This window comes from Pelmatolapia mariae, linkage group LG7 (assembly GCF_036321145.2).
Source record: "Pelmatolapia mariae isolate MD_Pm_ZW linkage group LG7, Pm_UMD_F_2, whole genome shotgun sequence".
Taxonomy (NCBI): domain Eukaryota; kingdom Metazoa; phylum Chordata; class Actinopteri; order Cichliformes; family Cichlidae; genus Pelmatolapia; species Pelmatolapia mariae.
This window is the reverse complement of record NC_086233.1, coordinates 27,065,528-27,092,306: the sequence shown is the minus strand read 5'-3', so window position 1 is coordinate 27,092,306 and position 26,779 is coordinate 27,065,528. Positions and strand designations below refer to the sequence as shown.

The 26,779-nt window shown below is 38.7% G+C and overlaps 2 protein-coding genes across 13 annotated transcripts in view; both read left to right on the top strand.

The window, feature by feature from the left end:
- The first annotated feature begins 1,120 nt into the window (after positions 1-1,120).
- Positions 1,121-7,524, top strand: noc4l (nucleolar complex associated 4 homolog). The gene is made up of 15 exons (XM_063480704.1): positions 1,121-1,286; positions 1,414-1,534; positions 1,632-1,738; positions 2,087-2,194; positions 2,370-2,519; positions 2,625-2,727; positions 2,876-2,910; positions 2,999-3,049; positions 3,131-3,242; positions 4,797-4,857; positions 4,968-5,078; positions 6,514-6,677; positions 6,778-6,860; positions 7,047-7,160; positions 7,255-7,524. The coding sequence occupies exons 1-15, from the start codon at positions 1,134-1,136 to the stop codon at positions 7,372-7,374; spliced, it is 1,593 nt and encodes a 530-aa protein (XP_063336774.1). The 5' UTR covers positions 1,121-1,133; the 3' UTR covers positions 7,375-7,524.
- A 3,248-nt stretch (positions 7,525-10,772) lies between these two features.
- Positions 10,773-26,779, top strand: part of LOC134630913 (RIMS-binding protein 2-like) — a 73,128-nt gene continuing 57,121 nt past the window's right edge. For all 12 annotated transcript variants that reach the window (XM_063478705.1, XM_063478699.1, XM_063478698.1 and 9 more), the window contains exons 1-3: positions 10,773-10,961; positions 11,584-11,727; positions 21,924-22,070. In XM_063478705.1, coding sequence (XP_063334775.1) covers positions 11,590-11,727; positions 21,924-22,070 — 285 coding nt within the window. In that variant the 5' untranslated portion in view covers positions 10,773-10,961; positions 11,584-11,589. The remainder of the gene's footprint in view (positions 10,962-11,583; positions 11,728-21,923; positions 22,071-26,779) is intronic.

The following is a 26,779-nucleotide window of genomic DNA, read 5'->3' as shown; positions in this document are numbered from 1 at the left end:
AACCTGTTTGGTTTCCTAATATTAGTTTACCACTAAAACGACTTTGGATAGCTGGTTTGTTTGATGTTTCTGCAGTAATAACTGGCTGCCTACTCTTGAAAATAGACTCTTAATGCTACAGCGACATTTAAATTGTCAGAAGAATTGTGTACTACTGCATACTCAAATAACAACATCAACTTATGACATTTCATCTCTTAATAGTAAGTTTAAATCCCACATTTATGACTTTCTCTGATAATAGCAGTAAGCTATATTTACAGGACTTTGCAAAAGTCTTGACCCACTCCTCATTTCTTTATATTTTATTTTCAAGAAGAAATTTTTTAAAGTGATCTTCAGCAATAATCCTCCGGGCTTTCTGAAGGACTCTAAAAGTTTTTCTTTGGACACTGGTTGCTTTTTCTCTCATTGATAGTTCTTTGAAGGAATCTTTTTCAGTTTGTTAAACTATTTAATGATGACCTATGGCTATGTGATGACTTAATGTGGGGAGGTTCAGTAAGAGAGCGTGGCAAAGCAAGGACGTGCCAGAAGAAAGATCAACACATCCGTAAAGCAAGCAGTACACAGGGGTGCCAAAACGACCCCAGTGCCCGCCACTACATCACAGAGATGTCCTGTGGTGAGCCTTGAAACAGTAACTTGTTATTCAAAACAGATAATTATGAATTTCAAAATCTTATTTGGTTTTCATATGTACCCATTTTCAGTGATATAACTTTTTCAACCGTCTCTTGATTTTGCCACATTTTTCAAGTAACCTATATTTGACAACAGCATAATAAAACATGAAATTCTTTTTTTGGTGTGCTACACCAATATCTTTAGTGTGCCCCATATGGCCACCCCATGAAAACATTCTGGAGGTGCCCCTGGCAGTATATTTAACATAGTACATCTGTCTTATGTGTCCTTATGTTCCACTGTCAGAAGTATAAGGAAAAAAAGTCGAATCTAATTAATATTATAAAGCAAAAGGTTTTATAAGGATGCCATATTTCTGGAAGATAGACGAACATCACTGAGAGGATATGACGCTTCACACTCCATACCAGCTGATGGCGGTAACGCACCAGTTCCTGCTTTATTACCGACAGTAAACCTCAAAGAAGAAGCACCAGCCAGTAAACATGGCACCGACCAAAAAGCGCAACGTGAGTTCGGTAAAAACAGCAGAAAAGAGTGCAAAAAAAGCCAAAGTAGATCTCAGCAAAACCGTCGAGCGTATCCTCGAGAGCAGAAAGCATGCCAACGATGTTTTCGACATTCTCGAGAGCCTTCAGGTATAAATTTCCACACCTAAACATCCACGCTGTACTGAATCCATGCCATTTAGCTAACCTTAGCATGATCACCGCTGGGCAGGTTTCAGTAAGTGTACGTGTTTGTTTCCTTCGTGTCTGTGTGCAGGCAGAACAAGAGAAGGAGGTTATCAGTGCAGTCGCTGCGTGCAGCGAGCTGTTCTGCGCGCTGCTGGAGAGGAAAGAGCTGTTCTTGGGAAAGCTCCCTGGAGAGGAGGACGCATTGAGCGGTTAGTATACGATTATAACCCGATTACCAACAGCAGTTCTGAGGTGGATGTATGCGTGTTGCTCCTGTCGCCATTTACCGGGGTTTGTCTGGTCCAGGGGGCTACAGTGCCGAGGACAAGTACCGGATATTTATGCGACACCGGTACACCAGTTGTGTTGAGATCCTGTTAGAGCACCTCAGCCATGAGCAGTATGACATCAAGGTGAGCTGTCTCCCTGTGACTTCTCCTTCCGTCACACGTTAATTAAACTTATGTATTAATTTGTTTCTCTTGTCTTCACTTTTTTTTTATCCACCTGACTGTTAGAACGAAAGGCTCACATTAGACATGTTTGCTGGGGGTTCAGTATCTCTATTTTGCACAGACGTGTTGATACTTTTTGATTTGATTGATTTTTTTGGTAATTTTCTGTGTTGTACGGGGAGTTATCTTTTCCAGTTTTGCATTGTGCAATTGATTACGTTGCTTGCAGTTCTTGGGGACTTGAGAGAGGCAATGATATTCATTTAAATAAGAAAAATACATGATTAGATAACTTTTTGGATACAGGAGAGTGCCATGTGCTGCCTGATGAAATTTGCTGCCGGAGAAGGACGGCATCCTCTTGAGGACTTGGACTGGAGTGAACATTACACCTTCCCAAGGGAACTGATCCAGGTAGCATTTTGGCTATGATTTCTATGATTAATAAGTATTAATAATTTATGTGTTCTTTTGGGTGACTTAAGTACTTCTTTCAGCTTATTACCCAAGGCAAAAATAGCTTTTCCCGATAGATACAGTTTGTCATTTGTGGCTCCTCCTGATATTTCTTTTTTTTTTGTACTGCCAGGCAGTGGTGGACAACCTTCTGTCTAAAGCTACAGACAATTCCCTGCTGATCTCCAGGTTCCAGGAGTTTCTTGAGATGGAGGATGTGCGCTATTATGTAATGAGCTCCATCCGGGACAACGTCGGCAAAGTCATGGACAAAAACAAAGGGGTAGGAAATCATCACCTGTCTGCTGTAGACGTTTACGTGGATGCTTTCTTTCTGTGTTAAGGACATTATGGGATTTGCTAAATACTGCTTGTTTGTTCCTTCCAGGCTGTGGTGCCTGTATATCAGAACAATGTGTTCACACTCATGTCCAGCATCAGCGTGCCAAACCAGGAGTCAGAGCTGATCAATTTTATGGTCAAACAGGAAGGTAATACTTTTTAAGATGTGATAATCACAGTGGGAGTCCCTCTGTTTTTTGTCATGATGATAAAACGTCACTGCAGAGGAAGAAAATCCAGTTTGGGGACTTTTTGTTTTTTTTATAAGTCAATAATGGAATGGCATTTTTTTCCCAGCCAAGCATGAGGACTGGAAAGCTGCCAAGCTGCATGTAAGTAAAATACTTTAAATCAAATCTTCACATTTCTGTTTGCCAACAAAAAGGTTTTCTGAATGCTATTAGATCTTCTGCCACACAGGAACATAAGCGTGTCTTTGAGAGGATGTGGCTTGGCTTTCTGAAGTATAAGGTAAGTAGATTAGACCAACAGTTCCTTCTCTGTTTTGTGCTCTGTGATGTGTCTCATTAATGTTTGATGTCTGTATTGTAGTTGCCAAACAGCATGTATAAAAAGGTCCTGGTGATACTACATGACTCCATTCTGCCGTATATGAGCAAACCCACGCTCATGATCGACTTCTTGACTGCTGCCTATGAAATTGGTAAGTTGTGGCTCTATAGTGACGGTACTTCACCATGAGGTCGACTGACATCTATAACTTTTAAGGTATTTTCACATCTGGTCTGTGATAGTTTTAGAAGTCTGAACTGTAGTGATAGTGACTGTAGTGACTGTGTTTGAACTATAAAAGAATCCTAAAATTAAAATAATTTTGAATTAAATAATTAATTTGGTATAAACACAACAAAAATGCTACAGTACATTATCTACAGCATAAATGTAAATACTCCATAAAAAACACAAGAAGATTTCATTATTAGAGTTACAGTGAAGCGATTCTTTAGCTTTGTTAGTTTTAGATTGATTCATGAGAATCTAACAGTGTTCTGCTTTTGGTTTTTGTTTTGTTTTGTTGTTTTACTTAATTCAACTGGGATTATATCTGCTTGTGCATGGACATCAGCGAACACTAGGGGGAAGTAGTTGTTAGAATATTATTTTTCTAGTTCACTATAGTGACCTCTATAGTGAAATGCCCTCTGACCAAATTTATTGCACTCGGACCCAAGCCTAACCTCATGCAGTGTATAACGCGTCTCCGTCACCTGACTCATGTATCTGTTTGTCTAGCTATCCTATAAACATGAAAAATATTTGAGAGCTTTGTGGATTCAAGTTGTTTTTATGTGACATGCTTTTTGGCGGGGCTGTGCAGTATGTACACTTTATATACTGTAATTTTTAAGTGAACTTGAACAGCAGTTCTCCAAGCACTCTGATGGTCTTTCAAAGTTTTTCTTTAGTCACTGACTGCTTTTTAACCTTTTTCAGTCCAGTCCATGTGCCTAACCATTTACAGAGGAATAACAAACAACTTGGCAAAGAACCCGTTTTAAATTGTCTTTCTGCACTTTGTTGTTAGCACCGTGGTCACAAAAATAAATCATTTGTTGTTGTTTTTTTTCCATTTTTGTAGCTGAATCTTAGAAAAATTCCATCAAAATGCTTTTAGCTGAAAACATGGCATATCTCAGCATGGCACGCAGTGTGTTCTTAAAAAATATTCAAGGAAACTGGACAAATGGAGGACAAAACAAGACATGGCAGGCTTAAACACTTATCCATGGCAAATGAACAGCATCTGAAAGTCATGTCCTTAAGAAATAGGAAAAAAGAAAGGATGCAACACAGAACCCAAGAGTCTCAGTGACATACGAGGACTTTCAGGAAGCCGTTTTTAAGGAAGCAAAACAAGGAGAAAAGGCTGAAGTATGCTAAATTACACAAGAACTGGACTGAATGTCAATGTCAACAAATTTTATGAAGTAAAGAATACAAGTTTTATTTCAAATAATTGTCAATGTGTATGAATGAGGTGAGTGTCTACATCTGTAAAGCACGGTGGAGGCTCTGGCATGGTTTGGTGTTGAGAATCTTGTTAGAATTGATAGAATTATGAGCACAAAAGTACCATCAGATGTTCAAAAATACTATTTCAGAATTTGAAAGGTGGAAAAACAACACTTTCATATGTTCATCTACAGCTTTGCTATAAAGTGATGGTAATCAGCAGGTTCTTGTCTTCATCGAACAGGTGGGGCAATCAGCCTGCTAGCGCTCAATGGCCTTTTTGTCCTCATACATCAACACAACCTGTGAGTGAAAAGCACATTTTTTTGTCTCTTTTACTAGATCAGATTATTTACAGTAAAATGGAAGACATTTGATCACATAAATCAAAACCACGTGTTGTGTGTGTTTGCAGAGATTATCCTGATTTCTACAAGAAGTTGTATAATCTACTTGAGCCTTCTGTTTTTCATGTGAAGTACAGAGCACGCTTTTTCCATTTAGCCAATGTCTTCCTTAGCTCCAGGTAAGAATTCAGTCACATATTTCAAAATCCTTTTTTATTCATTTACAAATCAGATTCTGTAAAATGTTGGAACATTTAAAAAAAAAAGAAAAAGTAAATAAAAAAAAAAAAAAAGAATTCACTGACTTTTGAGTCTCATAAATCGATATTTTATTCACAATATAACATAGAAAATCTTAAAACTGTTTGCTATGAAAAATATTTAGAATTTTGAATTTAATGGCAGCGCATCTCAAAAAAGTTGGGACTGAGGGGAAAAAAGGGTGGAAAAGTAAGTGGTATTAAAAAGAAATTGCTGAAGGGATATTTTGTAACTAATTAGGATAACTGGCAACAGATCAGTAACATGATGCGATATATAAAGAGGATCTTAGAGAGGCAGAGTTTCTCAGAAATGAACATGAGCAAATATGCAAAAACAGAGTCTTTAAATTTTACAGCAATTTCAGAATCATGTTACTTGACATACAATTGTAGGCTACAATACATAAAATAAAAAGATTCGGAGAATCTGGAGAAATCTCATGCTGAAGTCAATACTGGATACCCATGATCCTCGAGCCCCTGCAAAACAGGCATAATTCTGTCATGGAAATCCCTGCATGAGCTTAGGTGCAAATCCAGAAATCATTGTCTGTGAACATCGTTCACTGTGTCGCTCACAATTGCAGGTTAAAGCTCTGTCATACAAAGAAGAAGCCGTATGTGAACATGATCCAACAAAGCTGCCATCTTCTCTTGGCTAAAGCTCATTTAAAATGGACTGAGGCAAATTGGAAAACTGTTTTGTTGGACATGGACACCACATCCTCCGGATTATGGAGGAGAGGGACCATTCAGGTTTATTAGCACTTTGTTTAGTCCCTGATGGTATGAAGGTGCATTGGTGCTGCTCATCACTGCTGAGAGCAGCGTGTGCTCTCATCCAGATTAAGTCTTTTCCAATTAAAGGCCTTGCATTTTTTTACCAAGACGACACTAAACTCCATATTGGATATATTACAGAAGCATGGTTTCACTGTTGAAAAGTCACGGTGCTGCACCAGCTGTTAGCTGTTAGAATCCTGTATCAGAAACTTATACCAGCCGCTGCTCTCCTCAGTTCCCAGATCTTTAAAAGAAAGACGATTCTACACAGTGGTAAACTACGCCCTGTCCAGACTTTTTTGAAATGTGTTCCTTTTACTCAGTTCAAACATTTTTTATGTTTTCTATGTTCTATTGTGAGTTTATCAAATATGCAAATTATTGCATTCAGTTTTTTACTCTTTACACAGCATGAATGTTGCTTTGTGGGTGACCTGCTGTTATTTTTATGAGCTTTGGCTGAACTATTTAAGCTGCTAAACAGACCAAATATAAGCATCCTACTACTTAAATAATGAGCATGAAAGTACATTGCTAAAAAACATGTTCTGTTTTTGGTTTCCTTCAGTCACTTGCCAGTTTACTTAGTGGCTGCATTTGCCAAACGTCTGGCTCGTCTGGCTCTCACGGCACCGCCTACAGCCCTTCTCATAGTGCTGCCCTTCATCTACAACCTGATCCGTCGCCACCCGTCCTGCAGAGTCCTCATTCACAAGCCCAGCGCAGAAGATGGTGAGTTTCAGACTTTTGTAGTTGGGATCGGTGTGTTAACAGTCTGTATGAATTGTCTGTAGGATATGTGATAAATGTTTGCTTTTGTGTGTGATGACAGAACCTTTTGAGGATCCTTATCTGATGGATGAAGAGGATCCTACTCAGTGCCGTGCCTTAGAAAGCAGCTTGTGGGAAATTAAGGTGTGCAGGCAATAACTTTAGATTCCCAAATGAATTACCTCTGTCGCTGATGACAACTGACTTTTGAGTTTTGATATTTCTCATCTTTGGGGAAAACATGTTGAAGAGATGTCACAAACGATTGAAAGTCCAATTTAAGTGGAGGAGTCACTAAAATAGCACATTTTCCTGTCGTCTTTTCTATAGTCGCTGCAAAAGCATTACCATCCAGATGTGGCTAAAGCTGCACTGCTGATCAACACACCTTTGTCAGAACAGGAGGATGACATCAGTGAGACACTAGAGGTCACAACGTATGAGGTGACGTGACACTTCAAGAATTAGTTTTCCTCTTATTTCTGGTCAAATTAAATTAGGTTTAGATGAATAAGTTATTTCATTTTCTTTTTCACAGCTGATGGAAAAAGACCTGAAGCAACCTGAGATCAAGAGCGTCCCACTGGAATTTGAAACTGCCACACGGTTACTAAAAGGAGGGGGAGACGTGTTAGGACAGCACTTCTGTCTGGCATAAAATGAGTCAAAACAACGGACCACATTTGCCTTGTTAGAACCTTTTTACACTCGTTCATCTTTTATCTGAAGTGTTGCCCAAATTTTCTCCATGAAAATTAGATGCTTTTTTGGGGGACTGAAAACATCAATAAAAGACACATAACTTCAACTTGCATTTTCTTTTTTTTTTTTTTTTTCTTTTTTTTTTTTTAGTTTGCTTTTTTAAATTCTGTATTACTGTCCTCGATGTGTGACTGTATGCCAATAAAATTTTTTTCTAGAACTGATGGTCTTTGAAGGCATTGTTACTTGAAATCAATTACACACAATTTCAAGAATTCAAAGAAAGAATGTAAACAGGAAATTGCTGGTAAATGTTAAGCTATGCTAAAGCTCTTAAGTTTTCTGCTTCCAGTTAAGCAACAAAGTCATTCAGTGCATTGCGTATTTTCACTTAATGTGGCTGCATTTTGGTCCTGCAAAATCAGGCAGGAGATGTTCAATTTGTTATAATGTACTGAGCAAAAATCTCAACACCCCTCATTATCTTTGGACAGTGGTTGTTTTTTTCGCTCCGGTCCTTGTTCCGGTCCATTTTCAGAGGAACAGTTTTTTTTTCTTAAGCCACTTATCACTGCCCTTGTTTTATGAATCATAACACATACATTTTTTTAGTTTAATATTTGAAAAAAACAAAGGAAATGTTATGATGATTTGCATCAGCAAGGTGTTCTCAAAGAGCTATTAGCCAAAAACTTGGTATATCTCAGCATGGTGTGCAGTGTCAGGCCTAAAAAACGTATTTACAGCAGATGAACGGTCATTACTGTCGAAAATGGCAAAGCATCCAGCAAAGACATGATACAAGACCTGAGAGATGCATGTGGCCCTTCAGTTGATCTGTCTAATGTTCATTGAGGTCTCATCAGAAATGGTCTTAGTGGAAGGGTGGCTGTGAAGAGGCCATTCATAATGCAGGGGAATGGGGAGAAAAAGCTGAAGTATGCCAAATTTCACCTGATCTGGACTAAAAATCAATGGCAAGAAGCATTAAGAATCTATATTTAATGTTTTTACTTCAAATCCCCATTGTGTCATGACAGAGGTACAATAGTGGGGGTCTATAGGCATAATTAAAACATGACAGAGGTGCTGTCATGGTTTAGGGCTGCTGACAGTGGTGTTGGAGATCATGTCAAAATTGATAAAATAAAGGGGTAGAAAAGTACATTCAGACCTGGATCCTACATGCAAAACCAGCTGGGGAAAGCTGGGGAAAAAAGCACACAATGGAATACTATCAGTCATGAATTGGTCTCCACAGAACATGAACCTCACATTATTGAAGCAGTGTGGGATCATCTTGACAGAGAATAGAGCAAAAGCCATCCAACATCCAAAGTAGAGATGTGAATTTCCTCAAGAAACCTGGAGAACTATTCCCGAAAACTACTTAAAGAAAAGAAGAAGAAAGCTGCCTTAGAGAGTTTAGGCTGTGTTGAAGAATAAATGTTGTCCATATGTTTGAGTTATATACTTTGGTTTTATTTCCATTGTACATGTTTCCTAATTTCTTAGCAAAATATAAAGAAATTAAGGAGTACTCGAAATGTTTGCACAGTTCTGTATGTCATATAGTCTTAAACCTACATTAAAACATCACAGTTAACTACACTGCAAGGATACAGCCACGCCTTATCGAGGGTGTTCTCCCCTCATACAGGTGAGGTTAAGGTTTGCCTTAGATGATCTTTTTCCGTCTGCTGTTCATATTTCATGCTCTTGTTAAGTGTGCCATATGGGCACACAGCAGGCCGCCTTGGGTACAAGAGCGCTGTGAGAGAAAGATTCTGAATCATAACTGACTTCTGTTTCAAAAGAACAAGTCATATGAGGGAGAAGCGCTCCAAAAATGTACTGAGACACACGCCACAAGCACCAAACCATGGAGGCTATGGAGTCTGCAGTAAATCCCTACAGTTTCGAAGATTAGAAAATCTATTTATAATTTTTGTAGGCTTTGCTTATGGTGGACTACAAGATGGGCATGATACTATCCAGCCAAACACGATCTTTGTGAAGAGGATGAGAGAAGCTGAAGACCATTTGTTAAATGGGTAAGAACTATGAAATACAGTTTTTTGCAGAAGTTTTAAAGCATCATAGATGAAGGCGTTTGCAGTTTTTATGATGCGGCATTATATCTATTAGTCCATAATATTTGTACTTTTTTGGATTTGCAAACAGATTTTTTTTAGCTCCTGAACAGTTGTGTACAGCACTAACACTTAACAGCCATTCACAACTAACTTAATAAAATATAATTTCAAACAATACAATGAATCCACTTCTAAATTCAGTTTCTAGTTCGTTTGTCTTCTTTAAATGAGCTCTTATTACTTGTGTGTAAACAGTGAAGAGCTATTTGCTCAGAATCAATATGAGCTAAGTACATTGCCTCACCACAGTAATAAACTTAAATCTTTAGAGAAAGGGGATGGTTTTGAATTAAAAAAAAATACTGTAACGGAATTAATTAAAATAATGGATTTATAGATTATTTAATTATAAATAAAAAATGTGAAATCCCAATCAGGCCTGGATAATGTCAGTCTCTCTGCCTTTGATAAATCTGCGACAGAGATGCTTTGGCTCTCAGAGGTGGTTCATAGAGGTCTTTGAAGGGTGGGATACTTCTGCATAAATCTGTAAGACTCCTGAGCTTTGTGTGCTGCTGTTGTTGTTGTTGTCTGTCCTCCTCCTCCTCCACAATCCCCTGCAAGGAAGTAGAAGCTGTCCAAGGTGAGTCAGCACAGAGAATCTGTTCAAGCATTTGGCCGAGGTTTTAAGAGAAACAATGGAAGAAGAAGAAGAAGAGGCCAGTTATTATTCTTTTTTGTCTTTGGTCATTAGTTTTTAACACAATGGCATTCATTTATTTTAAAAAAGCCACCTTTTGTATGAATGAATCAAAAATGAAAAGCAAAAAGGAAAAAAAAAGGAATCTGATCTTGTTAGTATAAAAAAAAACACAAATTAAAAAACAGACAGTCAGACATTGGAGCATTTGTTAGTGTAGATTAGGTAGAGTCCAATAAGTCAAATCCCCTGAGGTGCAAGCATCATTAACCGTCTCTACCCTGCACGTATCTGTGCTCTGTATAGTTAGTGTGAATGCAACACTCCTGTGTGGAAGTCAGTGTCTGTTTGACCAAACGCACAAAGCATGTCAACATAGATGGAGATTTAGTATCAATTAATATGAGCTGTTGTATTTTCCATGCCCCCCTCCACCATACCCTCCACACACTCACACACCCCTTCACTGTGTGTCTGTGCACTAATCCTCTCTTATGTAACTGAATGAAGCTCTCTCTCAGTGATAACACACATGCACACGCACATGGACACACACATGAACATACTAGTCAGTGCCTACATGTATATGTGGACGAACTTGTGCGGGTGGCAACGGAGTTCAATTGGAATAATGATTCATCTTTTAAAAATGTGACTTTTACTCTCAAGGACTGGCTTTTGTTTCTCAAAATGAACAAACAAGTTGCGTGTTGATTTTTTAATGAAAGAAGATGAAGGATTTGTACAGTAAGTGTCAAAAGCTCTTTATTAGTGCATTAGTGGTTTTTCTCAGCAGCAGACCTTTCATTTTTAGCTTATGCACTGCAACAATTTGAATTTTGCATATTTTCTGTCAATTCAGTCAAAGGGTTTTGTCTGCCAGATTATTTTTTTGTTTCAAGTCAGCTAAGCATTGAGAAAACAATAATCATGAATTATAATGAAATATTTGAGATGCTTTTTGTTCATTATTTACAGTTATTTGTCATTTTAATATCTATCAAACACACTATATGTTATTGTTTGTTTGGAAACATGGTGATTAGCTGGATAGGTTTTTGAACTACTAAAGAATGCACATAAATATGCTCTATTTTCAGGTGAAGTTTAGTGAAACTAAAATATAAATCTGAACCAGACACAAACTACAAAGGTAGCTCAAAATCCTTAAGTATTCAACTTTAATAAATGATACCTATTGATGCTGGTCAAAAAGCAATAGTTCTTGATCATTCAATGATGCGTACATGCTTCTCTTTGTATATATACTGATGGCACTGTTCCAGCATTGCACCGTCAGTGTGTGTGTGTGCAGAATATGAGGTTTGCATCATAGATTCACTATCTAACCTGCAGATTGGTGTTGCAGGTGATAATGCGGGATCACAAGTCCAGTGCTAATGTGGAGAACCTGCTGAGGGAGTCTCAGATGGAGTTACAGTGGATCCAGAGACAGCTCGCCATGATTGCTGCCAGAAACTTGCACCATCACCACCTGCACAGCAAGGGCAAGGTAACATCATACTGTAGGCCTTAGACACACTGCTGCTTTTATAGCTAAGATGAACTTTAGTGTAGAAACATTAGTGTTGACCTTGGTGTAGGATAAATGGCATTTACAAGTAGCTGATAAAATTTTAACTTGTGATTTGAAGTCAGTTTTAAGTAATATTTGGTAGTGATCTTATAAAATAGCATTAAACTGTATAAATTAATATACTCTTACTGGGCATTTCATCAGGTACATCTTGCCAGTATTTGGTCAGATCCTCTTTTGCTTTCAGCACTGGCTTAAATCTCCACCACATCCTAAAGGTGCTCCCCTGGACTGAGATCTGGTGACTGTAGATACAGTGAACTTACTGCCATGTTCCAGACACCCTTGCAGTGCAAACTTTTAACTGTGCAGACTTTATTCAGACAGTAAGCCATGCATTCAATGTTAAAATGTTAAATGCCTACATGGGAGTCTTCATTTATTGCCAGCACTGAGATCTGAGTGCAAAGAGTTACAGCTCTTGATTATCTTGTCACTGCTTACGTCTCTTTCTTTTTGTGCTTTATTTGATCCCAACAAATGTACACCTGTCAGCAACATTAAAACAGTTTTAAAGGTTTTAACAGCAGCAGACATACTACTGTGTGATTCGGGCACTTTGAATTGAATCCCCTTGTCCAAAAGAAAAATTATTGATCTATCAGCTAAACCACTTGTCCTCTAGAGGATCACGGGCGATTCTAAGTCACTGACAATTATGTCTGGGAGAAGACAGCATGCTTCTGAAAACACATTTTCAGGGTTTTCAAAATTTATCCAGTGGAGCGATAGGCCACTATAGATGCTTAAGGTTTTTAAAGGTGCCCAAAGGGGTTTAGAATAAACCTGCCATTCTCATTTCCAGCTCCATATTTTTATATGTCTACACACACACACACACACACACACACACACACACACATATGTGTGATGTGTGTGTGTGTGTGTGTGTTTCCATATATATATGGAAACCCATATATATATATATATATATATATATATATATATATATATATATATATATATATATATATATATATATATATATATATGTGACAGGAGATAATGATAATGAAAAGCATAATCACCCTGTTTTGAAGTACTTCAATTACAATTTGCCTTCAGTTATTTGCATATTTAAAGGAGACAGTCTGTCCAATCCAGTTTCCATCTGTTCCTCATTCCCAGCCTCACAGGGCGTCATGTCATGGCTGGAAACCAGTTCACTGCAAGAGTAAATGTGCCTACAGTAAAGATGAGAACAGACAGCAAGCACGTGTTGCTAGGCAACAGAGTGGAACAGCGCGTACATCCCGCTTTCACTTCTCCTTCCTGTCTTTCTGTCCTGTCCTCTGTCCCATGTGTCTCTTTCATTCTGTCCTCCACTCCGTACTCTTTGCTCTGTCCCAGCTAAACCGAGAACTAGTACTACATAATACATTGAGTGCCTGGTGCTGATGTAACCTCACTAAAACCTGATTTAATTTGAGCCCTCTCTCAGGGATTTAGAGGAGGTGAAAAGAGCAAATAGGATGCAAGGTAGGACTGGGACCAGGAACATGACAGTGTAGATTTTAATCTTAGAGAAAAGTTCCAAACCTTAAAATGCTATAGGTAGACATGGATGAAACAGAGTGGAGTCGAGGGTATAGTCTGAGTTTTTAACAAGGTGTTGATTCTGAGGCATAAAGGTCTACTTCTGTATTGTTTGTTTGTAGAAGTGGCTACTTCCAAATAAAGTCTGACTACTTGGAAGTCAGACTTTCTTGTAATTTTTAAGTTGTCTTGAGCAAAAGTTCTCAAGGTTTTATGAAGGTCTTTCAAAGTTTCTCTTTGGACATAGGAGGCTTTTTCTCTCATTTACAGCCCACTCCTTGTACTTGACCAGCGTTAGGGGTTTTGTCTTTGTTTGTTAAGCCACTTAACACTGACTTGTGAATCATTCAAGCATAAAAAGGGACCTATCTCAAGGGCTGAACCAGTGATATGGCTACAGATAACAAACATTTTAGCAAAAAAATGATTTCTTTTGTTACAAGCACCCCTTGTTTCTTCCCATTTCTTTATCTAAATCTGTGAGAAATGCCAAAGATAACAGTTTGGCTGTAAAGAAGCCTTTCTGAACAAAGGGAAGCAGGGAGAAAAGGCTGAGGCATGCAAAATTACATAAGAACACACAGAGTCATGAATCCAGATTTTAAATCTAAGGTTTGAATCATCATTGATATGTGCAGAGGACGTCAGGAGAGAACTACAACAGTGAGTGTCTATCTGTAACATATGGCGGAGGCTCTGCCATGGTTTGGGACTGCTTTTCAGCTTGGAGATCTTGTTAAAATTGATGGAATTATTGATATAGGAAAGTACCATCAAATTTTGATCCATCATGTAATACCTGTCTTGAAAGCATCTGATTGTTAATGGCTTCATCTTTCAGCGTCACAGTAATCCCAAACACATACCTAATGCAGTAAAAGCATACCTGGATATAAAAACATACAATGGAACACTATGAGTGATGGATGGGCCTCCTGAGAGCTCAGACCTCAGCATTATTGAAGCATCTCGACAGATAAAGGAGCAAAAACAAACTAAAACAACCAACTTAACACAAAAACAAACAAAAAACACCCAAAGAACAACTTTAAATGAAGTTCAAGAAGCAGGAGGAACTATATAATCTTATGACTGCTTGAAGATATCACAGGAAAGCTCTCCTAAGAGAGTTCAGACTGTCTTGAAGAAGAATCAGAATCAGAATCAGAATACTTTATTAATCCCGAAGGAAATTATAGGTTACAGCATGCAGCACGCTAATGGCGCATGCGCACTTACAAAGGAACCTAAATACTGAATATTGACTTTCAAGCTCAGAATGGTACAAACTCTGTTTTTGCCTTATATACTGTATTTCCATGTGAGTTTCCACACACCTTTCTATAAATTGCTGCACATATTTCCCATTTTCCTACAACATTATAAAGAAATGTGGGGTGGCTCAGTACTTTTAAACAGTATTGTATGTTTCAGCAAAAACTCTTCATTTCTGGAAACATGTACGTATCAAGTGAGAAAGGCAGGCATCATTATCTAACATCAAGATTATCTAAGATTATTTAGCAAATTAGACAACTTCTGAACTTAAAATATGAGCCTCACTTCACCTGCGAGGAGGTCAGGTGAAGCGGACGATGTATGATGTAATGCCGTGCATGCCCCTCCAACACATCCCTCCATTTTTCGCGTGCGTGACGTTGATGTTTGGTCAATTGAACACATCCTTTGGATGACAGACGTAGCAAGAGAGAAAGGTACTGACACCAGTAGATAGGTGGAGGTGGGTGGGGGGGTGTTTGGCAGCGATGGTGAGAGGGTGCAGGAACTGTTTGGGTGCCAGGAAGGTGGCACTGTTTTTGGTCTCGCCGTTAAGGTGATAATCCAGGTCAGCCACGGGTGTGTGTGGACTAGGCAAGCTGTTGAAGCTGCAGCACGCACACAGATGCACTAAGACCCCGACACACACACACACACACACACACACACACACACACACACACACACACGCACACACACACACACACACACACACACGCGCGTGTGGGTTACGCACAGTGACGTGTCGCCTGCGCCTCCGCTGCCGGTCTGTGATGTGACGGGAAGAAAAGAGAGACAATTCGGGACAAAAAGGATACTGCGTGTGCGGTAGGGACAGTGTTATTACCGTGGGTCTCTTTGCAAAACACTGCACGCTAGCATTACTGTGCAAACCTCTCTAAAATAAATAAATAAATAAATAACTGTATTAAAAATATAAACGGTTCTTCCTCAAAGGAGCAGTGGGCGAATTGTTTCTCTGAAAATCTTGGCTGGATTTCTTCCTTTGCTTCGTCCTATCTTTCTTTGTTTTTGATCATATGTATCCACCTCAAGCATCAGGCAGCACGGATGCAAGTGTTTCACTTCCTCGCCAGATGGCGACATGACAATAAATTTAAATTCCCCCTAGTCAAAAAAAGATTACCTTCGGGGTATCCCGGCAGCTCGGTTGGCTGAGCACACGCCACTTAACCACAGTGCCCTTGGTTCAAGTCCAGCCACCACATGCTGCCTCCCTAATCTATTCTACTGTGTCCCTTTAGCGGGAGTCATCAAACAAAGCAGCAATCCACAGACGTCCCAGAAAATGTGATTCTAGCAGACTCTTGAATGCACACAACATTTGTCTGCGTGCTGATAAAGTTGGTAGCTATTAATTGCTGGAAAATGGGAGTGAAGCTTAACTGTGAGGGGTATAAAGAAGTAAAAAGCCCCTATTACATAATGATATGCTGTAACATCTTAATAGCTACCCACATTATCTGCTTTGGTTAATAAACAGTTCCCCCAGCCTCCAGTTGTTCATTAGTTTTAAATGGATAATGCACTCACTGTGCGTCCATCACCGCTGTTGTCACCGGTATTGTGCAGAAATTAAGCTCCCTGTAAGTTTATTTTATTATTTTTAGGTTTCTGCTGCTTGCCTTCATAGCCTTAAATGAATGTTATTTTGCTATTTTTATTTCCCAGAAATGTGTTCTTGTGCTGTACCATATTGAACATTTTGGCATAGATTAAATACCAAGTAAATGCTGGGCCAATATTGTTGATACCGATACTTTTATCTGATAAAGGAAGCTTATGTAGAGTAGAGAGCAGTGCCTCAGTGTTTATGAGATTAATCATCATCAATTGAGAAATTCTTAACACATTTTAATAACCACTAAATCAGTGAGATTTTTAGTTTCCAAAATACTTAGTTAACACAATACACACCTTTCAGCTTTTCATTATTTAACACAAATCAGTGGCCATCATACTAAACTTGGAGGACAGAAAGAAAGTATCTATCCTGTTACACTAATATCGACCCAATACCAATACCATTAGCTTCCTGTTAAATCCAGAATTGAATTCAAAATCCTGCTCCTCACTTACAAGGTCTTAAATAATCAGGCCCCATCTTATCTTAATGACCTTGTAGTACCATATCACCCTATTAGAGCACTTCGCTCTCGCTCTGCAGGCCTACTTGTTGTCCCTAGGGTATTTAAAAGTGGAATGGGAGGGAGAGCCTTCAGTTTTCAGGCCCCTCTTCTGTGGAACCAGCTTCCAGTTTGGATTCGGGAGACAGACACTATCTCTACTTTCAAGATTAGGCTTAAAACTTTCCTTTTTGCTAAAGCATATAGTTAGGGCTGGACCAGGTGACCCTGAATCCTCCCTTAGTTATGCTGCAATAGACGTAGGCTGCCGGGGATTCCCATGATGCATCGAGTTTTTCCTTTCCAGTCACCTTCTCACTCACTATGTGTGAATAGACCTCTCTGCATCGAATCATATCTGTTATTAATCTCTGTCTCTCTTCCACAGCATGTCTTTATCCTGTTTTCCTTCTTTCACCCCAACCGGTCGCAGCAGATGGCCGCCCCTCCCTGAGCCTGGTTCTGCTGGAGGTTTCTTCCTGTTAAAAGGGAGTTTTTCCTTCCCACTGTCGCCAAAGTGCTTGCTCATAGGGGGTCATATGATATGATTGTTGGGTTTTTCTCTGTATTTAATATTGTGCTATCTACTGTACAATATAAAGTGCCTTGAGGCGACTTTTGTTGTGATTTGGCGCTATATAAATAAAATTGAATTGAATTGAATTGAATACCAGTGTTGGTATCAATGCAGTAAATATTTGCATCGTTCACCTGCCTACCTTTTTTTAGTGCGCTGCTCCTTGGCACTTCATCAGAAAATTATGAACACGGCTCTGTGAAATATGTCATGGAAGTTAAGTATAGCAGTCAGTAAGCTCTACAAATCCCTTTGTAGCAGTTACCTGCTTTACAGACTTGCCTTTGAGCAGTACACACACTACAGCACTCCACAGCTGTGACCTTTACCGATTGCAAACACACAAAAAGGAGTATATCCCTTAGATGGAAGTAAAAAACAAACAAAACAAAATTAAAAAGACTCTCAACGGAACATATAAAATCTGAAGTGAAAGTATCTTACATTGTGGGTCACTGAAATCAACAAAGACACACACAACAGCAATATAAACCAACCACACTGCACACAGGTAAGAACCTTGGCCAGTGCATTAACTCAGACTGGAGGCATACACTTCCTCTGAGAGTGGAGTATTGCTGTATTCTCAAAGGTTGTCACGCAGGCGGAGACTGCATGAGTGGAAGTAAAACAGACTGGTTTTATGGGGAAAAGGCAGATTTTACTACTTCAGAGCAACTTATGAGATGCTGTGGCAGATTTATGCAAACACTTGTAAATTATTATTACTATTTATGTAAAATCATTGAGATATTAAATACAAAAGAAAATTCTCAGATGGTAAAAATCTTATGTATACTGCTGCAAGGTCTTCTCGCTGATTGTTTCTGAGACTGTATAGCGTCTGAATTTTCTCAACTAATTAATTCATCTTATTCCTCTGCCCTCAGTCTGCCGATTTATATGGTATTAATATTGGTAATATTTTCTGTTGTCTTATGGTTATCCATAACTTGTGCAGAATATTGGATGTACAGCACTGTGCAAAAATCTTGAGCCACCCCTCAGGAGCTGGATTTTCTTGTAATTTTTATTTGTGCTCTTGACCAACAGTTCTCCAGGCTTTTTAAAGATCTGTTAAAGTTTTACTTTGGACATTGGTGGCTTTGGTGGCCTAAATCAAGAGATCAAGGTGAATTTTAGCTATACCTATACCTTTTACCTAGTCACACATCTGAGTCACTCCTAGTCACCCAGGAGTGACTCAGATGTGTTTTATGGAAAAACATTTTGCCTTTTGCTCATTCTCTCTGAATTAAAGGCAGAGAATGGATAAAATACCAGCTTAGCATCTGGACCTTTTATAATCTTCCTAATCTGCTCCTTTTCTGGCTCACACTTAGATGCAAATGCTGTTGGTATTTCCTGTGACCCCAGTGTGCATGAGTGTGCCATTATTCTAAACTCTGACGTAACTGCTGTCAGAGCAGCTTTGCCAGCTTCCTCAGTACAAGGATGATGACTCCTGTGTGGACGGCACAATTGGGCCCTGCCAGACAAGGGACTGGTTGCAGTGCTTGCATGCACCAAACTCTGTTAAATTAGGAGTCTGATTGTATGGTATCATGCCTCCCTTGGATGTCTTAACTGCCTGTGATTAGAGTTTATGTCTTTGCTCCAGAGTCCAGTCACCCAGATGCTAAAATGTCCAAAATATTTTTAAATGAAGCTGAGAAAATATTGTCATTTTGTTGTCAAGTCACTAAAGAGGTTACCTACCTTTAGCCATATATATTTTTTAGCATGTTAAATCTGGAAACCAGTGGTTCTGTGGTAAATGACTCACAAAATCAGCTCTCATAGGGACGTCAATATGGCCTAATATCTTGCTCTGAACAGGCTGACAGAATGTGTTAGTCTGTCTGTCTGTTTGGAAAACCAACAGCACTGGTTGGCAGGTCCATCTCTCTGTCTGTTCTTGGAAAGATCACCATATTACACTGGTGGATCTATGTGTAGGCTCGACTGCTTGGCGGGTCTGGTGTATTAGCAGGTGGATCTGGCTGTCTTTCTGTCTACTTGGCACTTCCATCGTACTGGCTTCAGTAGCTTACGCTCTGTGGGTAAACTGTCATCTTGTCTGCAACTTTGTTTTTTCGTATGTGCTTTGTGGAGTGTGATAGTTTGGCTTTCGATCAAAGGGATCTGGTTATTGTTTGTATGTTAGCGAGTGTGTGAATTGTTTTGTGTGCCAAAATACCAACTGTTCTGGTAACAAGCAAATTGATATATTAGAATAATATAAACTGAAGTTAGAGCCATCTGTTGGTTGGTCTGTCAGGGATTGGTAAAAAGAAATAATGCTTGATGAGAACAGTGGGCTGACAATTTGACCACAGCCTTAAAGTTCCTTGAGATGGGTTTAGTAACTTAAAAAAAAATTAGATGAAAAGCTAGTATAGGGAGGGAAAAGACAAAAGAGAACAGACTTCAAAGTAATGCAGGCAAAAGCTTTCCTTTGTTTGAGGTGCTAATGTGGTAATACTTACGTGTCTGGGCAGACTTTTTCAGGAGGCAAATATGAAAGACCAATGCTTTTTCAGGCATTTCAGATTATACTTCTCTAACATTTTCCTGTAATACTTAAAGTAAGCAGAGTGTAGCACAGCACCAAATCTTTCTTTAGCCTTACGTACAGGGGTATGTTCTGTATTCTGATATATATATATATATATATATATATATATATATATATATATATATATATATATATATATATATATATATATATATATATATATATATATATATATATATATATCAGAGCAAAATGCATCCCTATATCTTCGGGGTTGTGTTTAATTCCAGGAGGCACAAATACATTTTTACTGTATCTTAAATCAGATTTTCTCTCACTTCAGCAAAAAAGCTGCCTAATACCTCTGCTATCTACAGTCCCTCTGGTAGCTCCAGCGTGATTGGAAATTTTGAAAAAAGATTGACAGCATAGCAGTTCTATTCCAAAACACGACAGCTATGAATGGAAAAGTGCCACCAAACTGCTCCGATGGATGTCTTTCATGAAAGAAGACTAACTCAGCAGCACAAGGGATGCTTCCAGCCTGCCTGTTGCAGATATGCACTACATTTCCACTGAGAATTTAAGCAAGTGAAATTTTGGATTTTAAAGGCTTTTTTATGTCATCAAGAAAATGTTAAAAAAATACACTGATGTGCAGACTGAGCTGCAGCAGCTTCATTATCAGACCCGCTAGTCCCTTTCCTGTCACTGACCATATGGGACTGAAGTGGTAGACTGTTGTAAGAAACACTATCAATATGGCTTCTCTTTACTGTATATTAATCATGTGAATTGGTTGGTTAAATAACTTAAATAAAGTGCCAGATGATTTTATGCAGATAATGGTTGCCTTACGTTTCCAGTTAGGTCACCATGAGGTTGCAAGGTTTTGTAGTGAAATATCTCATGACTTAATTGGTGTAAATCTAGTAAACTTGGCACTGATATCCACATTAATAATATAATGTGGTTGTGTGTTTAAATATTATTACAAGGGTGATGACTCCTGTGTGGACAACAGATTGTTTTATAGACACTGGAGGATTTCATGACACAACTTGTCCGCTGCACATCTTCCATGAGATCCACCTGAGTTTCGCTTTTAAGGTTTTGGGTAATTGCCATTAGACAATAATAGACAGACACTTTCATGTTTCCCTATGGATAATATATTTGCTAATATGCACAGGGTCACATTTGATTTAGTTTTTTGGTTTAGGACAGAGGTATCAAACATAAAGCCAGGGGGCCAGAATTAGCCTGGCAAAGACTCCAATCGGGACCACTGGATGGCTCTGGAAAATGTGAAATGTGAAGGAGTGCATAGATTTCTAAGCTTTTTACAGCTTTTCCCATCGATAAATACTGCAGCAAAGTAATTATGTAATAGATAAACAATTAAATGACAGAAAGTTCCTGTTTTTCACTATCTAATTTATATATGTATATATATATATATATATATATATATATATATATATATATATATATATATATATATATATATATATATATATATATATATATATATATATAAATTTTATCTGGGAGTTCACAGAAAAAAAGGTCATTTTCTTTGAAATAACAAAAATTTACATGACCATCTGGGCACTGGACTACCAGAATTTTTCTGTAATTTTACACATTTATCATGTAGTTTCGTTGCATGGAAAATGAGTTTGATATGCCCAGTGTAAAACAAAATACTTGCGAAAGTTTTAAGTTGTACTTAAATGAGCACAGTTCAGATGTTCATTTAGGTGGTTGGTGTCATGGAATACACATTTATCCTAACAACCAGTGGTGCCTGGGGCTGACCAACTGGTCCCAGTCTGCCTGAGGCTTTAAACCTCTAAACCTCCATGGCATCATATGAACATGATCACTTGTAACATCTTAGCAGCAGGATAATGTTGGTCTTGAAGGACTGCTTCACAGAAGTGTTAGCCTGGCTCTACCAGCACTATTACAGCTACTACTAAAATGATATTGTATTTAATAATACAGGAATGTTCAACACTGGTTATTCTTATCTTTATTATTTGTCTTGCAGTCAAGATATGATGTTTCATCTCAGCAAGCTACAGGCCACTCCACTGTCTACCACGCAAGCCGCTTTCGACTGCTGGAGGAGAGAAACCGAGCTCTAAAGCTTGAAGTAACCACACTTCGCCAGGAGAAACAGCAGTATAAGAAAGTGGTATGCTTGCTACTTTATGAAGCCCAGTTATGTCATTTTCCACAGACATAATTTTTGACACATAATTTCTACATTTGTCTGTCTCTTCTGACAGCGAACGCAGTCATATTTCAAATGATATATATTCTTTTGGCTTGGATATACCAGATGAAATATTACTAAAAGAGCACAGTAGGCTAGCATAATTCAGTGCAAAACAGATAGGCGGGTGGTTTGGTGTGTGTTGTAGATGCGAGTGCCAGTTTGCACTCTGCCTTCATGCATGTATTTGTGTAGTGAAGTCAAGTTAGTGAAGTTGTCTTTTGGAGGCCTCCACCAGGTGGTCCCAGATGGCAAGGTGTTTGAGCCATTGTCTTGGCAACATGCCCATTAGCAGGAGTGCTGACACACTGACAGAGGGGAACTGACAGAGCGTAGTGGCTGCTGCTGCTGCTGCTATGAGCGGCAATCGTTTGAAATCAGTTCGAGAGTGAAATCTGCAAGCTCCATTCCTCCTTTGCAGCCTTTTAATTCGTTTTATTTGAATGTGTTTTTCAAGTTAAAATAATAACATCAATTACATAATTTCATATTTGAAAATTCGCCAAAACCTGCTGTTATTTTTGCCACAACTTATTAAAGCTAGATACTGTACAAATGACAAAATAACCAAACTTTCTGTCTCCCATCAGTCTTTCTTCCACTGAGAAGTAACGTTATATGTAAAACTTTCTGATAAACTACTCTCTCTATGTAAACAGAAAACCGTCAAAGCAAAACTTGTCTTTTATTTTTTTCCCCTCCCTAACTTTCAAAGTAACCACAACATAAAGCAGTAATGTTGTGTAATTTTGTGTGTGCGTGCTATTTTTAAATACGGGAGATACTGTTAGGAGGCAATCCAGCTGGGTGCCTGACAATCTTTTTGGTGTTGCTGCTGATAGCTTCACTCACACAGTCAGCACTGCACCATGGTCATTCATGCAAAGACAGACTCAGCTATGGATCAAAGAGAAGCTCAGTAATGAGAGAGGGTTCATTCTTACACATTTCCTTAAGCAGATGCACTGTGGCCTTTGTCGGGGTATTAAAAGAAACCAAAAAGAGCCTATTTTTGGATAGCCCTTCCATCACTTGTCTTGTTGAGAATGCTGAAAACAATCTTATTTATTCATGTTTTTTATGAGCCACTCTTAATAACTTTGCAACTGGGCTAAAGGCAGAGAGCGATGGTCAAAAGATGCCTAATAACAAATTCCAATAAAACACACTTTGATGTAAGATGAGAAGAAATATGGTAGTGCGCCAGAACTGTTTCCTGGATTTTGAGGTCTGGCATCACACAGTTGCTGGAAATTTCTCAGCTGTGCATTCATGGCAAGAATCTACTTTTCCAACACATCCCAAAGGTGCTCTATTGTACTGAGATCTAAAGACTTTGGAGGTACAGTGAACTCACTGTAATGTTCAACCAACCAGTTTGAGATAATGTAAGCTTTGTGACATGGTGTGTTATCCCACTGGTAGTAGCCAAGATTGGTATACTGTGGTCACAATGGGATGGGCCATTGATACAAGGCAGGATGGATCCATGCTTTCATGTTATTTACCCTAGATTTTTACCCTACCATCGAAATGCTGCAGCAACAATGACCAAGGAGGGGCACCTGGTGTGGTATTCTGCTGCTGAAGCCCTTCTTCTTGTAGGTTTGGTTTAGAGATTTGTTCTGCATACCTTGGTTATAATGAGTGGTTATTTGAATTATTGTTTCCTTCCTGTCAGCTGGAAGCAGTCTGGCTTCTCTCCTAGCATCAACAAGGCATGTTCACCTGGAGAACTGCCTCACACTGGATATCTTCTCTTTTTCAGACCATTTTCTGTAAACCCAACAGATGCTTGTTTTTCAGAAATCTCAGTAGATCAGGAGTTTCTTACTTAAATTCTTTCTTCCCCATTCTGATGCTGGGTTTGAACTTGAATAGGTCATCTCGACCATGTCTGCATACCTAAATGCACTGAGTATATAATCACATTTTCCCAAGGTAACAATAGTAGCATACAATTTACTTCAGATTATAATAAACTGTGAAAATATTTACATTTTTTTTTAACATTTTAAATGATTATTATTTGAGCCAGCATGGCTTCATGGGCCTTTTTGGTGTGGAGTCAGTCTGTTACTACATGAAGACTCAGGACTAATAGGGAGAGCTTAAATGCTCATGTTGGGTCAGTATTAACTGGATGAGAAAAAGGAAACAGTTTGCTAACATGTTTGCCCCATGTCAATTTAAAAAGGTGCTAATATGTTATAGGGAGGTGTGAGACCAGGGTGCCAGGAAGTTATATAAGCTACTATTTCACAGTTTTTAATTGAATCTTTGCTGTGACGTTGAAACTTAATTTCATCGCCTGCTTATTAGTTATATTCCCATGTGTCTGTTTTTTCTTGAATTTAATTTGTTATTTTGCTTCCTAAATGGCAAGAGGAAACACAGCGAAGATGGAAGAAGGAAAAAAAAGGCTTTTGACCTGTTGCCTGGAAACAATCTGTGATGGACAGTTGGAGAAAGGTTCCCTCGGTGAGGAATGACCTTCTGTCTGTTGTGTGGCTGCTGCTAAAAGGCCACAGCTGTCTCCCTGGACACCATCCCTATGGCAACAATTGTGTACTGCTAGCAGCTGGCCCACTAAGATGAGAGACCTCACAATGATATGAGTTGTGCCGGTGCAAAGAGGAGCAACGGCTAATCAATAATCCTAAATGGCTGTGTTGCTTTACCTGACCCCACAATCTGTATCTTAAGTTCTTCCAATCAATGACACATGAATAAAACGAGGTTAACAATTGAACAGTATGCTGAAATTAACTTCACAACTCAGCAGGAATAACACTATCACCACCCACTTTCTCACACTGTTTTGACTCACAAGGTTGTTGTATCAGCTGACATTTAAAAAGATGTGTTTTACTCTTTCTCTCTAACTCAATTCATCCCAGGTGTGTTCTTTAAGATATTCCTATATGACTACATTATCCCCCCCCCGGTTCATTTCCCAGTTCATCCCCTTGCCTTTTTTTACCTAAGTAAAACTGCTGAGAGCTAAAGCAGAGCACACTGAGATTTACCCTGTAGGAGAAACAGTAGAAAGAGAACAACAAAACCAACAGGTCGCACCACATTGACCTCTAAAACCTGTGGGATGAGTTTTAATGATGAATTTAAAAAGCTGTTTAAAAAAATCTGTTATTCGACTTTAATGGCTATTTTCTGTAGCGCTGTTCACAGTGTCTTGAAAAAGATCTGATAACGGAGAGAGAACAGCTCAGTACAACGTAGACGCAAGCACAAACACACATACACACACCTCCTCAGTGTCCACACCCAGGCAGAGAGGTTGACTGACGCCACTGGCCTGGCCTGTGCAGCTTCATGTTTGTGCTAATCTAAGCAGATATGATGTAAATCAGGGCGGGCCGTGCCTGGCCACGATCGAATTGAGACATCTTCTGACAGTTCCTTCCAGACAAAATTTCAGATGAGTTGCTTTCTAGCTCATGACCTAATAATTTTTAAATGATAAAACCAGTGTCAGTTGATGTCAGTGTCATGTCATTTCCCTATGGTGCCAAGAATACAACATAAATACAACATATACAAGAACAGATTCAAATAACCAGAACCGAGCGAACACATTTGACCTTTGGTTCCAACCAAATGGCACTCTGTCTCTCATATAATATATACCTGCTATGAGCTATGGCTTTGAAAGTGTGACACTGACTAAAACACAGGAGGTGGAGCTGGAGGTGGCAGAGTTGAAGATGCAGGAGTGACCAGAAGGGACAGGATTAGAAATGCGGACATCAGAGGGACAGCTCAGGCTGTGCGATTTGGAGACAAAGTTTGAGAAGCAAGGCTGAGTTGGTTTGTGAGAGATTTCATCCATTAGTCGCACAGGAAACTAAATTCTGCTGCATTAGAAGGAAAAAAATCACCTTAACTGGATTAAATCATTTTAGGGGTTAACGTTGGCATACCCACATTCACACATGCACATCATAGAAAGTTTATGCCAGGATAACTATTACAACAATATAAGTAGTGCAGTTAAAGTCAAAATCTTTGAAACTATATCGCACTTGGAATGTTCATAAAATTGAAAAAACAAAGCAACATTAGTTTATATGATAAAACATGTGACTTCAGACTTCTACATAATGCGACTTCCTTTTGCAGCCGCCATCAGAAACTGAATTTGAATAAGTTAAATTTGAATCTGAATTGTAACTTGAATAAATGCTTTTGAAAACTGATTTTGAATTAGTCTAATTTGAAATTGAATTTATGGTTTGAAAATGATCATCACTAAATTGAAATTGAATTTTATATATTGAAAATGAATTCATTTGCTTTGAAACTACATTTTATCCTTTAAAAATTCAGCTCTCGAATAATTTCAGTTTCACTCTCACCATTCAGTTTCAGTTCTACAATTCAATTTCAGTTCCAAAATTCAGTTTTTTGGAACTTACTTCCGGTTCCGGTTCAAGCGCAGATTAATAGAACTACGTTTTACCAGCGGACTGAAAGTGTTACTGACGGGAATCTACAGCGTCTTGAGCTGAATTAAGACTTCAGAAGTCATTCGTCATGTCGAATGACCAGCGGATAAACTCTCAGGTTGGTAATAAATGTATTACATGTATAAGAACAAGCGTCATGTT